At 41.9% G+C, this 16947-nt stretch overlaps 1 protein-coding gene across 8 annotated transcripts in view; it reads right to left on the bottom strand.

Annotated features, from left to right (window-relative positions):
* CDH10 (cadherin 10) overlaps nt 1-16947 on the bottom strand; it is a 410273-nt gene that overhangs the window by 40512 nt on the left and 352814 nt on the right. Inside the window, exons 1-2 of one of the 8 annotated variants that reach the window (XM_081873035.1) lie at nt 10474-10557; nt 8700-8748 (exon numbers count right to left, since the gene is read on the bottom strand). The exons of 6 other annotated variants lie outside the window; for them this stretch is intronic. In XM_081873035.1, coding sequence (XP_081729161.1) covers nt 8700-8748; nt 10474-10490 — 66 coding nt within the window. In that variant the 5' untranslated portion in view covers nt 10491-10557. Of the gene's footprint in view, nt 1-8699; nt 8749-10473; nt 10558-16947 lie in introns of those variants that run through there. One more of the 8 variants, XM_081873036.1, reaches the window with a different exon arrangement.

Raw genomic sequence — 16947 nt, 5'->3', positions numbered from 1 at the left:
AGGGTATGTGATAATTAAGAAAAGCTGCATAACTAGTGCCGGAACTGCAAATTTTTTGAAAGAAAGCTTGTTATTTCTTCCCAAAGAGCAAATGGGGAACAAAATCTTATGGAGAATCTTGCAGTCTCCCTAGGTGCTCTGCCTGTGATCTTAAGGTTAATATATTTCCTCGGCTTTCTCATTCACCAAACAGTGCTATCTCCCAAAGAGCTGAAACTGGCTAGTGATTCATAAAGCTGTTTCAAGTATGGTTGAACACATGTTCTGCATGCAGAATGTCCCAGCTTCCATCTCAGGCATTGCTTATTAACAGAATTCAGAGGGCAGAGCCAAGAGGACCATGACCTGAGACCTTTCATTCCTAGTAGACAATAGCAGTGTCTCCATCAGTATGGTCCTCCAGATTAATAATAATAATAATAATAATAATAATAATAATAATAATAATATTTATATCTATCTATCTATCTATCTATCTATCTATCTATCTATCTATCTATCTATCTCATCCATCTGGCTGGGTTTCCCCGGTCGCTCTGGGTGGCTCTCAACAAAATATTATTAATAATAAAGTGATAAAACATCAAACATTAAAAACTTCCCTAAACAGGGTTCCCTTCAGGTGTCTTCTAAAAGTCAGATAGTTGTTTATTTCCCTGACATCTGATGGGTGAGCGTTCCACAGGGTGGGCGCTGCTACGGAGAAGGCCCTCTCCCTGGTTCCCTGTAGCTTCACTTCTTGCAGTGAGGGAACCACCAGAAGGCCTTCAGCATTGGACCTCAGTGTCCAGGCAGAACGATGGGGGTGGAGACGCTCCTTCAGGTATACAAGGCCAAGGTTGTCCAGGGCTTTAAAGGTCAGCACCAACACTTTGAATTGTGCTCGGAAACGTACTGGGAGCCAATGTAGGTCTTTCAGGACTGGTGTTATATGGTCTCAGCGGCCGCTCCCAGTCACCAGTCTAGCTGCCGCATTCTGGATTAGTTGTAGTTATATGTGGTTAGACTTCACATCCCAACAGTCCTAGTCAGAATGAGCTTAGTTGTAATCTGAAAACAACTGGGGAACCACAGGTCCCCCCTCCTGTCCATATAGACACATTTTATCTTACATTGGAAGAAAAATCTCCCCTCTTTTATTCTAACAGCTTGGTCAGACCTCACTTGGAGTATTGTGTCAAGTTTTGGGCAATACAGTTCAAGGATCCCAATAAAGTGGAACAGGGAATAAATAAAGTATGACCAGGGGATAGTGTCAAAGCTGGTTAGGGGCTCAGAGTTTGAGTCCTATGAGGAAAAATTGAAGGGGGGGTATTATTCCTGGTCAAGTGATGATTAAGAGGCAATATGATCTTCAGATATCTGAAGGTCTGCCAGATAGATGTGGAAGCAGATTTGTTGTAAGTACCTCCATAGGGTAGGGCACAAACCAATAGGTTCAAATAACAAGGAAGGGGATTTAAGGTAAGCATTTGGGGGGGAAACCTCCTGATAGTAAAAAGACTACTTTGGTTAGAGGTTTCCAGTCAGATTCTGGATTACCTACTGGTAATAATATAGTAGTGAACTTCAAGGGGTTGAACCTAGAGAACTTTCCATCTCTGTCATTATTTTTATTTTTATTTTTTATTAAATTTATTATTCCACCTACGGGCCTGATCTGGACCCGCAGCCAAAATATTTTGAACCTCCAAATCTTCACTGAATTTGACTGTAGCACCAAAAATAAAATAAGACACAGCACTAGGATGGGCCAAACACCCTTAGTTTGAGGTTAACTGTCCGCTTCCTGCTCATCAGAACCACCTTCCAGAATACCGGCCCAAATTTCATCCCATTAAATTACAGTGAAAAGCTCCCACATTTTTCTGAGATAATGGCATTGCAAATTGATTTTTTTCAAAAACCAATTAACTCAGGAGCAGTAAACTTCCACTAGATCAGGCATCCCCAAACTCAGCCCTCCAGATGTTTTGGGACTACAACTACCATCAACCCTAGTTAACAGGACCAGTGGTCAGGGATGGTGGGAATCATAGTCCCAAAACATCTGGAGGGCCGAGTTTAGGGATGCCTGCACTAGATTTTCAGGAGGGGTTCTGATGTTCTGTGAAAGACCACATCAAATGTGGAAACCATCAAGGAAGGAAATATCAGGAAAAGGGAATAAAGTGTTGTCTGAATGCAGTCCGCAAACCCAATTCCCTTAATTTTTCAAAATGGAGGTCCCTGGAAATGTATCAGAACCCTTCCTCAAATTCAGCTGTTATTTGCCATTAACCTCATGCATCTTCTGCTACTCAGCATATTTTAAGATCTAAGGCATCCTTCCATATCTGGTACCTTCATGAGAACGTGGCAGCATTCTTCTTCCCATTTTAGGAGCTTTTCATGCAGCAATACAATAAAAAAGTATTTGACAGTGAGGAAGGACAAATCTTTAATGTTTTCTACACCTGTCTACTCAGAAATAAGCACCATAGAATTCAATGGAATTTCCTCCCCAGATAAGTGTGAACAGGATTAAAGATTTAATGGGCTCAACTCAAAATTGAACTTACGCCAAGAAGACCGATTTCATCTCACATTAGCAACACTGATGCAGAAAGAAATACATGCAGAAGAAAGAATGTAGCTTTCATTTGATGTGCATCAAGCAAGTTCAAGCAAACAATCTGGGGTCCCCCCCCCTCATACAAATAATCAGCCATACGGTTATGTCCCTAATGATCATATTTGCATACTGATTTCATTATATTTAAATGTTAACAGCAGCAACAACTTTTTCTGTGTGTAAGCAATCTGCTAGACATTTGCATGCTATAAAATGCATCCTGGATAATGTGCTTAAGGAAATATGTATCAACCTTATGTGTGTGGGGGGGGGAGAATATATCAGAAAACCTATAATGAGTGAAGAAACCATTGCAGGATTTTTTAAAAAAGAGCAGATTCTTTGAGGTGCTGCCCCCATCCCACCTCGCAACTTCGATTAAGAACAGAGGGACGCTAATCAAAAACTGGAGCAGTGATTTGCATGGTCATCTTCAGTCATATCAGCCAATATAGAAATTAATCACAGAATCATAAATTCAGTTTTGAGATGAAGGATGGGATAGGAATGGGGGAGAAACTACATTGATACCTCTTGCTGTCTCAACTATTTTATAACCAGTGCTGTATTTTGAAATAACCACAGGTTTCAGGACCCAGTAACATCAGCCATTTCCGAGAACTTATCTCCTCCACCAACATCAACTGAGGTTTTGGCAGAGCCTTCACTTTAAACAAATCAGCATCCACATTTGCCCAGCCTTCCGAACGGGGCAAAATCTGCTCAAATCTTTGCTGCTGGTCATTTCCAGATGTTTAAAGAGCAACCTGACAATGTCTTAGCTTGGAAGAAAGGAAGCGGTCTTCAGAATGTCACTGCCCACTGGCAGCATGCATCAAGGCCTGTTTTTTTCCAGAGCCAGCTCTAAGCATCATTCACATCTGGCATCACATCTGGATACAGATGTTGTCTATCACCAGATGAAGAGGTAACATGGAGAAAGAAGCTGCAGGCCGTGCCTCTAGCCACACCTTTATGACATAAGGATTCCTCTAGTCCATGGGTAGGCAAACTAAGGCTCGGGGGCCAGATCTGGCCCAATCACCTTCTAATTCCAGCCCATGGAAGGTCCGGGAATCGGCATTTTTTACATGAGTAGAATGTGTCCTTTTATTTACAAAGCATCTCTGGGTTATTTGTGGGGCATAGGAATTCGTTCATTTATTTTTTTCAAAATATAGTCCGGCCCCCCACAAGGTCGGAGGGACAGTGGACCGGCCCCCTGCTGAAAAAGTTTGCTGACCACTGCTCTAGTCCCACATCCACTGTCAGACCCATGAAGCAAGGTGAGGTGATCGCCTTGGGCAGCAGGATCCACAAGGGCTGTGGATCTAGCCTCCAGAGAATGCATCGCCCACTGCCACAGGGGCAGCCCCTTGGAGGTCAGATCTGCCACCTCCTTGGCATCCCCTGTGCTTCCTTTATAGTGAGCTCTTGGTGAATAAGAAGCACTGCTGGTCTTTTCCCACTGCTTGGGAAGAAATGGCAGAGGCTGTCCTCTGGGATCTCCCCCTGCCTGGCCAGATTCAGAGCAGGACCCTCCCCAACAACAACAGCCTTTGATCACCTTTTCAGCCATAAGGTAAGGATGATTGATTGATTGATTGCCATTGTGTCTTTTATTAATGAAATTCATTAATGTCATTACAGATTTAACTTCACACATACACGTACATACTATATATATATATATATATGCAGGTTTTGGTGTCCTCGGGTGTCTTCCCGTGTAAAAGTTGGGGTGTCTAGGCGACGTTTCGACGAGGTCTCACTCGTCATCTTCAGGCTGGTGCTTTCGGCTTCTTGTTACTGGAACAGAGCCGAAAGCACCAGCCTGAAGATGACGAGTGAGACCTCGTCGAAACGTCGCCTAGACACCCCAACTTTTACACGGGAAGACACCCGAGGACACCAAAACCTGCATTCCTGTACCCGTGAAAATCTACGAAAGCATATATATATATATATATATATATATATATATATATATATATATTCTTAAATTAGTTTAACTTAGAATGTAAATTAGATCTTCTAATTCCACTTAGATTTCAGCTAAGCTAAAATCATATAATGGTACATAAAAGAAAATAAAACAACAACAAACTGAAGTAAAATAAATATAGACTTCCCATCATTCCATGATATAGTTGACATTTGTGATTTTGAATCTACTTATAATTATTACTTTACATTTAATATACTTTCTAATACTTTCTCACAACCTAGCATACTGATTTTCCTTTATTTCTTAATATGTTATGTACACAAGGGTCATTCAAACACTACCATAGATAATATGTGGCTGTTATTTTTTTGTAAGTATCTCTTAAACATTTCCCATTTTTGAGAAAATCATTGTTTGGTGTTACCTCTTAACCTATTTGTTAGTTGAGCCATTTCCACATAGTCTAATAATTTATTTTGCCATTCTGTTAGCGTTGGTATCTTTTCCCATAAGGTAAGAATGATTTGACACCCCCCCCCTTGTTCCTGAGGTAGATCTTCACTCACCTCTTTCTTCCCAGTATAGATCTTCATAAGGGTGTGGGTTGGGAAGACCTCAGTTCAAAGTTCACCTCAGCCACAAACTCATTAGCCAGCTTTTGTCAAACCCACCAAGTTCTTTTTTTTTAGCTTCCTTCTCGTGACTGCAATATGTACAGCATTGACCTAAGTTAGGACCCAGGCTGTTAAATTTTATTCAGGAGCAGCGGTATATCACTGCTATTTGGTGGTGATGGTGCTGTTTGTGGAGGTTCTTTATGTTCCTTGGAAGCCATTCTGTAATGGGAAGAGAAGCTTTCCTTCCCCTGTGCCTGTTCGCCCATTCTGATCATTTTAACTCTGGGGAGGCAAGTTCAAAGACAGCTTGACAAGATGCCATACATGGGAAAGCAGGTATCTTTCCTCCCTCAAAACAATTCAATGAAAGAAAGAAATTGGTTCTTTGGGTACAACATAAAGTGTCCATTGGCCATCTTAGGCTGTGGTCTAAACCACTGAGCTTCTTGGGCTTGTCAATCAGAAGGTCGGCAGTTCAAATCCCTGTGACGGGGTGAGGTCCCGTTGCTGTGTTCCAGCTTTGGCCAGCCTAGTGGTTCAAAAACATGCCAGTGCAAGTAGAAAAATAGGTATTGTTGTGGTGGGAAGGTAAACGGCGTTTCCATGCCCATCATGTTGTTCTATTGCACCAGAAGCAGTTTAGTCATGTTGGCCACATGACCCGGAAAGCTGTCTGTGGACAAACGCCGGCTCCCTCGGCCTGAAGCAAGATGAGCACCACAACCCCATAGTCACCTTTGACTGGGCTTAACCATCCAGGAGTCCTTTACCTTTACCTTCAGATATATGCACATTATTAGAGAGCAGAGGGCATATCAGTGCCCTATTACCAATAAAGCTGAAGAACCACATCCCCCTTGCTCAAAATAGCTATAACTATGACAGGTAGGGTTATTTCAGTGACTGCCGGGGGTGCACTGTATCTTTGAGTAGTCCTCAACAGAATAGCATCGTCTTTGACAGATCTCTGTCAGTGAAGACCAAACTACATAGATTCAGTAGTAGGAATAGCCACAAAACTGGCTGCAAGATGGTAATCTCATAACAATCCCTGAAGTCATGGAACATTGAACAATCTGGTCATTCAGAGATCTCACCCAAGGAGATCAAGAGATCACACCAAAATATAAATTTCATTTGCCAGTGGGCCACATTGCCGAGCCCGTAATTATGCCTGTGATTATTTACTGCTAGTACTATCTATTTACTAGTTCAGATTAAAAAACACACAACTATTTTCTTTCTCTGTCAGAACAACAACAAAACAAAAGGGGGGGGGGAATTAAGCTGTCAGAAGGAGCAGGGAGCTCACAAATAACAGTGAAGTTCTCATTTTCTGTCTTACACGTAAAATGTTCACACACGTCTTTTGGCTAATGGGCATCTGCGATTTATGTCAGCCAAGCTGAGAAAGGAAAAGACATCTGTTTCACTTAGCAATTTTGTTTCCCAAAATGATCTGCTGTAAAGATGTGGTTTTGTTTTTATATCTGTCTCGGATATTTTGCAAACTGTTATTGCAATGAATTCCTTTCTTCTCTCCCCAATGGTAGCATTCCATTCTTCAGCAGTCAACACCACATCTTCCTCTCCGGAAATTTGAATAAATCTGAATATTTTGCACATTTATTTCCCACATTCATTTCTTTATCATCGGGACTTCACCTACAGCAACTGCAATTACTGAACGTGATAGCCCTGCATTCCAGTAATAACATATGGTTCTTCCCTTTGAATATATTAATTGGTGTGATCTAACATAGTGTTGTTAAGATGAAAACTATTTAAGTGTTGTGACTCATAAATGCTTCATAACGTCAGGAAGGAGTTTGCATGAAATGGGCTCTTGCATATTTAAGCTCAGTAGAGATCTGACAGGGAAAAGTGACACAGCTCCTAGAAAATTTAAGAGATTTTTTTTATTTTTTTAGTATGCTTTCAAAATTAATTTTTCATCCTTTCCAGTATATTCAATTCTCTTGATGCTGGTTGTTTTAAGCACTATCCAAATCATATTTAAATTGTCAAACTTTTTTCTTCCCATCGGCATAGATCTTTTTGAATGTGCTTGCCTCCTTTTGTAAAGCCTTGCCTCTGACCCGCGTGGAATCTACACACATATAAAAACCATTCTGAAAATGCTTTTTTAAAAAAGTGTTTTTAAAAATACATTGAATTTTCCATAAGGCTCACCATCGCCATCTAGTGTCACATTGTATATTGCACTTAAAACACATTTAAAACTTTTTATTTGCAGCTGTGTAGCTGAGTCCCTGGGGTCGAGATGCTGCCCCTTAATCCTCTGGGACTGCCTTGTGGGCAGAGGATGCTTGGTAATCCAACAAGCTGACTGGAGCTTTGCTGTCTCAGCTGCATCCAAGCAGCAAACAGAATGGTATGTTCTAAGGTTGCCACCTTTGTTCTGGGAAAATATAGGACAGAGCAGGGCAGGATGATTGGGGGACACCCCCCCCCATCTGGTGCTGAGTGACCAAAGCAATTCATTGTAATCTATTGCAGCCTAAGAGGATGGCCTCTCTGGAATTTGTCGCACACGGACGTGTGTGGCATTTTACATGATTTTGTAAAACTGTCTGTGCTCAGCTATCCAGAGTTTAAATGCATGATCTTTTGCACATTCTTTCAAACAGATGCATTTGGAGAGGATCCCTAACTTGGCAGCAGTGGCGTAGCGTGGGTTGTCAGCACCCGGGGCAAGGCAAGTAATTTGCGCCCCCTAACCCGTGGATTTGCACCCCCTAACCTATGGATTTGCGCCCCCTAACCCTAACCCCCAGATGTTGCGCCCAGTACGGCCGGCCCCCCTGCACCCCCCACGCTACGCCACTGCTTGGCAGAGAGAGAGAGAGAGAGAGAGAGAGAGAGAGAGAGAGAATGAGTGAGGGAGAGAAGACCTAAAATTCAGGACAAAACTGTATCAATACAGGACATAGCATATTCATAGAATCATACTGGGAAGGGACCCTGAGGGTCATTGAAAAATGGGACAATCCTGTATTATATGGGATAAGTGGCAAGCCTAGATGCTTACACCAAACTTAACCAAAGAATAGCTGGTATGAGCACTGCCTGAGAGATGGACATCTCAAGATGTCTGATTTCCATTACCAGAATGATAAAGGGACACAGGTGGCGCTGTGGTCTAAACCACTGAGCCTCTTAGGTTTGCCAATCGGAAGGTCAGCAGTTTGAATCCCCGCAATGGGGTGAGCTCCCGTTGCTCTGTCCAAGCTCCTGCCAACCTAGCAGTTCGAAAGCACATCAGTGAAAGCAGATAAGTAGGTACTGCTGCAGCGGGAAGACAAATGGCGTTTCTGTGTGCTCTGGTTTCCATCATGGTGTCCCGTTGCACCAGAAGCAAATTTGTCATGCTGGCCACATGACCCGGAAAGCAGTCTGCAAACAAACGCCGGCTTCCTTTGCCTGAAAGTGAGATGAGTGCCGCACCTCATAGTTGCTTTTGACTGGACTTAACCATCTAGGGGTCCTTTACCCTTGCCTTTTTACCTTTTACCAGGCAGAGGGCCTTCTCAGTAGTGGTGCCTGTTCTGTGGAAAGACCTCCCATCAGATATCAAGGAAATAAACAACTATCTGACTTTTAGAAGACATGTGAAGGCAGCCCTGTTTAGGGAAGTTTTAATGTCTGATGGTTTACTGTATTTTTAATATTTTGTTGGAAGCCACCCAGAGTGGCTGAGGAAACCCAGTCAGATGAGCAGGATATAAATAAATCATTATTATTATTACAGTGGTGCCTCGCAAGATGAAAAGAATCCGTTCCGCAAGTCTCTTCGTCTAGCGGTTTTTTCGTCTTGCGAAGCAAGCCCATTGACGGATTAGCGGATTAGCGCTATTAGCGTTATTAGCGGCTTTTAGCGGCTTATTGGCTTAGCGGATAAGCAGATAAGCAGCTTAGCGGCTTAGAAAAAGGGGGAAAACCCCGCAGGAACTCGCAAGACATTTTCGTCTTGCGAAACAAGCCCATAGGAAATTCGTTTTGTGAAGCACCTCCAAAATGGAAAACCCTTCCGTCTAGCGGGTTTTCTGTCTTGCAAGGCATTCGTCTTGTGGGGCACCACTGTATTATTATTATTATTACTATTATTACTATTATTATTATTATTATTATTGCCTTGCTGTTCTGCTCTCAGAGATCTCCACTCCTTCCCACCAATTATGATATACCTGCCAGGAATGTATGCATGTACCTCGGGATTGCTGTCATATTTCACAAGCTCTCTTTCCCGAGGCAAGAGGTGTGTTGTCAGTGTATGGTGGAGACACACACACTCTCTCTCTCTGTGTGTGTGTGTGTGTGTGAGAGAGAGAGAGAGAGATGGAGAGAGAGAGAGTTTTAAAAACAATCAGGTGGTGGCTAGCTTGACATATATATGATTACAGAAACTCACTTTATTATTTTCTACATTTTTAAAAAATGTATTACTTTTTCTGCAACAAGATAACACCTATCCCCACGTTAAATCAGTTTAGCACCAGGGCAGCAGAAGCAGCATCCATTTTATGTCTGTAGCCCTGCTGGTGTCATGATTAAAGCAAGTTTACAATGCAAAATGGCACATGCTCTGAGTATTTCTCTTCTGCAAAAATCAGGATTGGCAAAGTGGGTTCTTGTGTCAGGGACTGGACAGTGGGGACCTCCTCTCTATTCTGACCCTTCCAGGGAGGAGGAAGAGGAAGACAGTATAGATTTACAACAGGGGTTTGAGGGAGGTAGCAGCTCAGAGGCAGGTGAGGGGGGAAAGTTGGGAAATCATGGGAGAGCCAGAACACCACCTGGCTGACACGTTGTCATTAGAAAGCATTCCAGACCCTCCATCTCCCAGAATCTAGCAAGCCTTAAAAGCAGGAGAGCAAAGAGTTCAAAGACTTTGTGTTTGTGAATTCTTCTTTGTGGAACAGGAATTCAATAATATGAAGCATCAATCATTCCTTTGCTGGACCACAGTCATCATCTCCCTCACCTGTAAAGCTAAGATCCTACTCATCCAAATCTTATTCCTGGTTCCTTATCTTCTCGTTCTTGGTTATTTTTTCAAATACAGAGAAAAGGCTGCTATAGAGTGGAGAAAGGAAATGTGGTTGTATGAATCAGTCCCAGAGTCACACATAAAGTTGATTATTTCATGGGTACAGGGTTGTGAATGTATATCTATTGGCCTCAACTTGATGGAGTACAAACTGACAAACCAATCTAAAACTTTCCCTCAATAGTAAAAGTTAATATATCCCCCAAATAAAATTATTCATCACCTGTTATGGAGATCCATCTTGACAGTGCTGAGATGCAGTCTGACTGTTAACTGTTTTTGACTTTACCAAGACTTAAAGCATATCCTCTTTGTGACATCACACCTGACATCAGAATGGCATATTTGCATTCAACCTAGATTATCTCCACGCCAACAGCAATGGCCAGTAAACTTCTGCAACCAAGAAACCATCAGCCAGACTACCCAGTTGTTTCTATCTAGACTATTGGATGTTTATTTGTTGCTTTCATAATCAAAGCCTGAAGAGCTTTGTATAATCTGAAAACTGGCTTCCACTGTTAAAGAAAACTAATTATCAGAGACTGGGCAGAGGAGGAATGGTGGAGACCCCCTCCCCATCCTGACCCTTCCAGGGAGGAGGAAGACAAAGACCGTATAGATTTACAACAGGGGGTTGAGGGAAGTAGCAGCTCAGAGGCAGATGAGGAGGAAAGTTGGGAAATCATGGGAGAGGCAGAACACCATCTGGCTGACATGTTATCGTTAGAGACCCTCCATTTCCCAGAACCCGGTGAGCTTTAAAAGTAGGAGAGCAAAGAGCTCAAAGACAGAGCAGCACCTGTAGAGGAGATGATGAGAATGACAAATAAGGAGGAGGGTGGGTTTGAAGATTCACTCGGGACAATGCCATAATCCAAAAGGCTGATTTCTATGGTCTCTGTCTCTAAAGACTGAAATAAAAAAGGATGGTAAGAAACTTTTTCTTGTCTTTATACTATTCTGGGCAACCAGCCGGGGGGCCCTGACAGCACCCTGACATCTTGTTTGTTTGTTTCGTGCTCAAGCATATCAGGAACGTAGAAGTCATTGTGAGGTGGCAGATGATGGTTGGTGAGGAGAAATTATAATTGTGTCTTGCACAAGTAAAGTAATGCATATGGCTGTGTCAAGAACAATCTCTGTTAGATTGTTAAGTCCAGAAGTGGCTGATATGCTTGGGTGTGACTCCCTACCTAATGCTGGTCTCGGAGCAGCTAGCCTGGATGGGACAGGGGGATACAGGGGCATGCGGCAAGGTTGGGGCTACAGTGACATACCAGCAGGCCATTTTGTCTCCACCGATGTGTCTGCACAGCCCTAACAATCTTGCCACTCTGCCGTGCTCCCAGCCCTTTCCCGGTAAACTGCAGCGATTTCAGTTCTGTTAGGGTTGAGTAGGTAGTTCTGTGACTCTTTCCTAGTCATCCTAGTCACTACTGACTTAAGCATTTACCGTAAATATAGGAATACTGGGACACTCCCTTTATTTACTGCATATATCTCCATAAGATGGAACTACAAACAACTATTAAAGAAGAAAAAACCAAAAGCCGAGCGAATCGCATGGGAAAGACCCAACTTGCTTTTGGCGTACCATATCTGGCCTAATGGACCAGGAATGTAATGCACTCATTTGTACCGTTGAACCCCACAAGTGGATCCAATACTTTCAGTCATTGTTACTGACTTAAGTTCAGTACTTAGGTGGAATCTAGACATATAAAAAACACTGTGAAAATGCTTTTTTAAAAAAAAAAAATGAAAAACATATTGAATTTGCCATAGCTCTCCATCGCCATCTAGTGCCACATTTGTATAATGCACTTTACAACACTCTTAAAATATCTTATTTGCAGCTGTATAGCTGAGTCCTTAGTTGCGGCAATGACGGTATAATCACACAGGCATATGCGCCATACAGGTCATGACTTCCCCTTACATCTATGTTCATAGATAGAAACATGTTTGTACCCATGTAGTGTATTAAATGGCCTTTAAGCTACCCAACAATCAGAAGCAGAACTGTGTGTGTGCAGATATTCTATTTCCTTGTCACACATTTGGTCGTTTTTTCTTTTCACTTCATAATTCTGCTTGCAGGACATATACCCTCTTCATCTCTTCTATGACATCTCACTTTTAATGTGACTCAGCTTGGTGCCAACTTTCACTCATTTGTACCGCGAATCACTTATTCCAACTTTACACTGAAAGGCGTGTTAAAAGTAACTCTTTGGTGATGAAGAATTTTACACTGTATTTCAAACAGACACTTAAAGTCTCACCCTTAATAGACTGAATTCTCACTCATTTATGTTGCCATACTTTGAAGTTCCCTTTAATTCAAAGTTGAAGAGAGAGAAAAGAAGAAAAATAATCAAACTGGTGTGTGGGTGTGTGGGTGTGTGTAGGAACAGGACTTGATACCTATCAATAATTCTGAGCATCACAACACAGACAAAGCAATGCTTTCCAAAACTGATAATGGGGGTCAGTATCCTACAATGAGACCCCAGAATCATAGAATCATAGAATCATAGAACTGTAGAGTTGGAAGGGACCCTGAGGACCATCTAGTCCAACCCTCTGCAATGCAGGAATATGCAGCTGGTCCATACAGGGATCGAACCTGCAACCTTGGTGTTATCAGCACCATGGTCTAACCAACTGAGCTATCCAGGCTCATACAAACTGCCAAAAAATAAAATAAAATAAAATAAAATAAAATCTCCATAATTTGAAAGCACAAGCAATAAACACATATATTGTGGGAGAAATTGTGTGAAAAACATCTTCATGAGGTTATCTGATCCCCACTTTTTGTTTGTTTGTTTGTTACAATGTCATTATTAAAATATCTGCAGCACAACTGTAACATTTACAACTTGTGATGTAGTACAGTACTATTTTTATCCTATCCTCATTTTCTTACCAAACTGCATCCTCCAATTCCCCTTGAAAGCATGCTAATTATTCAATTTTACTCATTTTTAATTACTCAGGACAGCAAGCTTTAGGACTGGACAATTAATCTTAAGGGTGTTTTCATACATTGTGCAGAGGCAGCTCCTATTTTATCACTGATATTTTTAAAAAAGCAAGTTTCAGCCAATATTAGTTTCCAGGGTAGTGTGCCTACAAGAGACAAACAACTGCATGTTTATAGTTCTGCATGTACACTTACAGAATCTTACATGTACACACACAAGCACAAAAACAGAATTAGAAGGTACAAGTTAAAAGGTAAAATGTAAAGTCCAGTCAAAGGCGAGTATGGGGTTTTGGAGCTCATCTCATTTTCAGGCCGAGGTAGCTGGTGTTTGTCTGCAGACAGCTTTCCGAGTCATGTGGTCAGCATGACTAAACTGCTTCTGGTGCAACGGAACACCGTGACGGAAACCAGTGTGCACGGAAACGCTGTTTACCTTCCTATCGCAATGGTACCTATTATCTACTTGCACTGGTGTGCTTTCAAACTGCTAGGTTGGCAGGAGCTGGGACAGAAGAACAGGAGCTCACTCCATGATGGGGATTCGAACCACTGACCTTCCAATCAGCAAGCCCAAGAGGCTCAGTGGTTTAGACCACAGCGCCACCCACGTCCCTTTTTAGAAGGAATAAACAACTCCCATTCACATTGAAAACAGGATTGATGGAAGTCAAAAAATTGAATAAGATGTAAAAGTATGTTTAATTACTGTTGAAAATGATATGTTAAAAAAACACACATATATATATATATATATATATATATATATATATATACACACACACACACACACACACACACACACACACACACACACATGTGTGGAAGCAGTTACAGGGCCATGGGGGGTAGTCCATACCCTACAAGTGTCCCAATTTTCCAGGGATAGTCCTGGAATTATGAAAGCCACCCTGGCTACTGATGTGATCCTGGAATGTCCCTATTTCCCCCACCAGTGCTGTCTCTACTGAGCTTGAGGAAGAGGTTGAGTTGGTGCTTGTCATGAGCAGCGACCATGGCAGCTGAAAAGGAGCACCCTGCTGCCTCTCCATGGCCCCTGCTTCTAGTCTCCTCCCTTGGGCATCTCATAGTGGCTGCTGGAGAGCAGGTGAGGAGGAGGAGAAGCTGCCACCATTGAGGTACAGCCCCACATGATGGGTTGGCTCTGAGGAGCAGGCAGGGGGCAGGGCCACCCTGAGCAAGAAAAAAGAGAGACTGGAGCAAAGAGCTAGGAGTCTTTATTTTATTTTTAATGTTTTGCATGTCCGCATCCATGTCTAATGTTGCCCTTTTCTAAAGTTTATTTTTTTCATTTTTTTCCAAATTATTACAGCGTACAAGCTGCAGCCATAAATAACTCACAGAATGCACATCCAAACTCTGCCATTAAAATTCTGCGCTGGAGTTCTTCCTCGGCACACAGTTAAAAGCAAGGTCTTTTCTCAAATTCAGCCTATTTACCACATCTGTTCAGCAGCAGTTCATTCTCTCCATCCCCCCACTGCATTCCTCCAACAGCCATCCAGGAATAATTTTAAATAAAGTCCATTCAGCCTCGGTCGAGGGGGGGAGCATAGTAAAACCTTGTTAAATACTTTGTTGAGCACAAATCAAAAGCCTTCCCCCTCTTTTCTGAAGTAACAAACAGAATAACATAACAATGGCTACACAGATCTCTTTCATTTTGCAAGGAAGGACAAGTAGAAAGGAGACCATTTGAAAACCATAAAAAAGCACAAAGCGCCTTGTCTTCCCCCTTCCTTTCCCAGCTGTTGCAAGGATTCTCGAGCTTCAAAGAAAACATTCAGATACCTTCAAAGGGCGAAGCCCAGTCCTTTCAGCAGCTGACTGATTGCAGCCTATTAGCATATGTCAGTCCAGGAGCGCCTCTTGATTAATGCCAATTGTCCAAATTATAGAGGAACTACAAATCATGCCAGAGACGGAGGCTCATCCATGGTAGGGACACACTCCCAGGTCACACCCATTCTGCCTTTCAAGTTGGCAGACATAGGCTTGAGCAATATAGCGGGATGCAGTGACCTGCCCAGACCCCACTGGGCAACATTGTCATGATTTTTGCCTCATAAATCCTGTTTCCCCCCTGCCTGAACCTCCTTGCTGCCCACAGAGGGCAGTGAGGAGCTACCACCACTGACTCGTGATGTAGCCGGAAACCATCTAAGGTTTATTTATTGGTGTTTTGCTTTTTATAAATCTACCAAAGAATATAATACAATATAATTGGAGTTAAGGGGCTTTCTCCAGATGATGGAGGGCATGTGTGCTGTGTCAGTTTGGTGTAGTAGTGATGGCACTCGCCCTTCTTCTGAGAGGAAATGCTCTGTGGGGAAAGGGTTAAAAAATGTGGAGTCAAGGAGGGTCAGTTGGGGGGGGGGAGTGACAAAAGTCTACATGCTAGTCCTGCCTATCATTAATCAACACTGCTGCACACCCCTTGCTGAAAGCCCCTTTGGTGTTTGTTGGAATTAGTTCTTGCTGGGTACAGATGTATGTGCACATATAAAGCATCTAAGTTATCAAAAAGGTGAACAGATCCCTGCAAGAATGCTATTTGCCCCAAAGTGGAAAGATGAAGAGGTCCCAAAGAAAGAAGATTGGATACAGAAACTAATGGAGTATGCAGAAATGGTGAAATGTACCGGAAGAATAAGAAATCAAGAGAAGAAACTTTCTAGAAAGGAATGGAAGTGGCTTATTGAGTATTTACAAATAAACTGTAAACAGATTAAGACATTTGCAGGATTATTGTAAAAACCTGCAGTTTTAATATATATATATATATATGAAATATATATTAGAGTAGATGAATAAAAGAATAAGATAAGAAGATTTGGAGTACACAGGAAAGGACGGAAATAAATGTAAGGAACCGCGGAAAGAGGGGGAAGGGAGTTGAAAGTTAAAATGTTAAAATTTGGCAAAATAATTGTTGTAATGTATATAAATGAAAATTATAGATAAAATTGTTAAAAAGGGGGAGGAAGGTGAACAGATCCTGTGTAGTGGTTTCAGCTAGGTGGACAACAAGCAGTGATTTTGGAGATAAATTTATTTCCTTTTTTCCTCTGTTTGCAGGAGGTGAGAATTCTTTAAATTCTGTAATGCTTACTCATTGCAAATTGTATTTCCATTTCACACCAAAGCATACACCACTCTCCCTAAATTCACTGACCTTTTCTCTTCAAGATTCTCCTCCTTATGGTTCTGCTTTTATAGAGGGAAAGAAAATATCCGGGTGCTCATTCATTTCCTGTCTTTTCCTTTATTACTAGATTACCCCCCCCCCCTCAATAATAAGGCAATGAAAATTCTGCAAACAATTCCTAATGTAGACATCATTAGTGGGGAAAACCCAATCATCACCTGGCTGGGAAATATTACTTCTAGGCAGCAGATATTTTAATTGAAGAAAACATGTTCTTGCAATCCTCAGGAGCCTTCCGTTTGTCACATCTTACCATTTTCCTTGCACATTCACTATTTAATATCCATCATTACCCATTTAGTCATTCATGCCGGGCAAAATTTATACCTTGTTTGCTTTTAGAAACATCATTTTATTTCTACCCCCCACCCTCTGGCTAGTACTGAAATATTTTCCCTAATTGTGTGTATATTATATCCACCACTAGCTCTTTATGTGTTTGTATGAAATGAGAAAACCACAGGATGATTTTCCTA

This window comes from Podarcis erhardii, assembly GCF_964252035.2.
Source record: "Podarcis erhardii genome assembly, chromosome: 8".
NCBI classification, from domain to species: domain Eukaryota; kingdom Metazoa; phylum Chordata; class Lepidosauria; order Squamata; family Lacertidae; genus Podarcis; species Podarcis erhardii.
The sequence above is the reverse complement of the archived record's forward strand: the minus strand, read 5'-3'. Positions and strand labels throughout refer to the sequence as shown.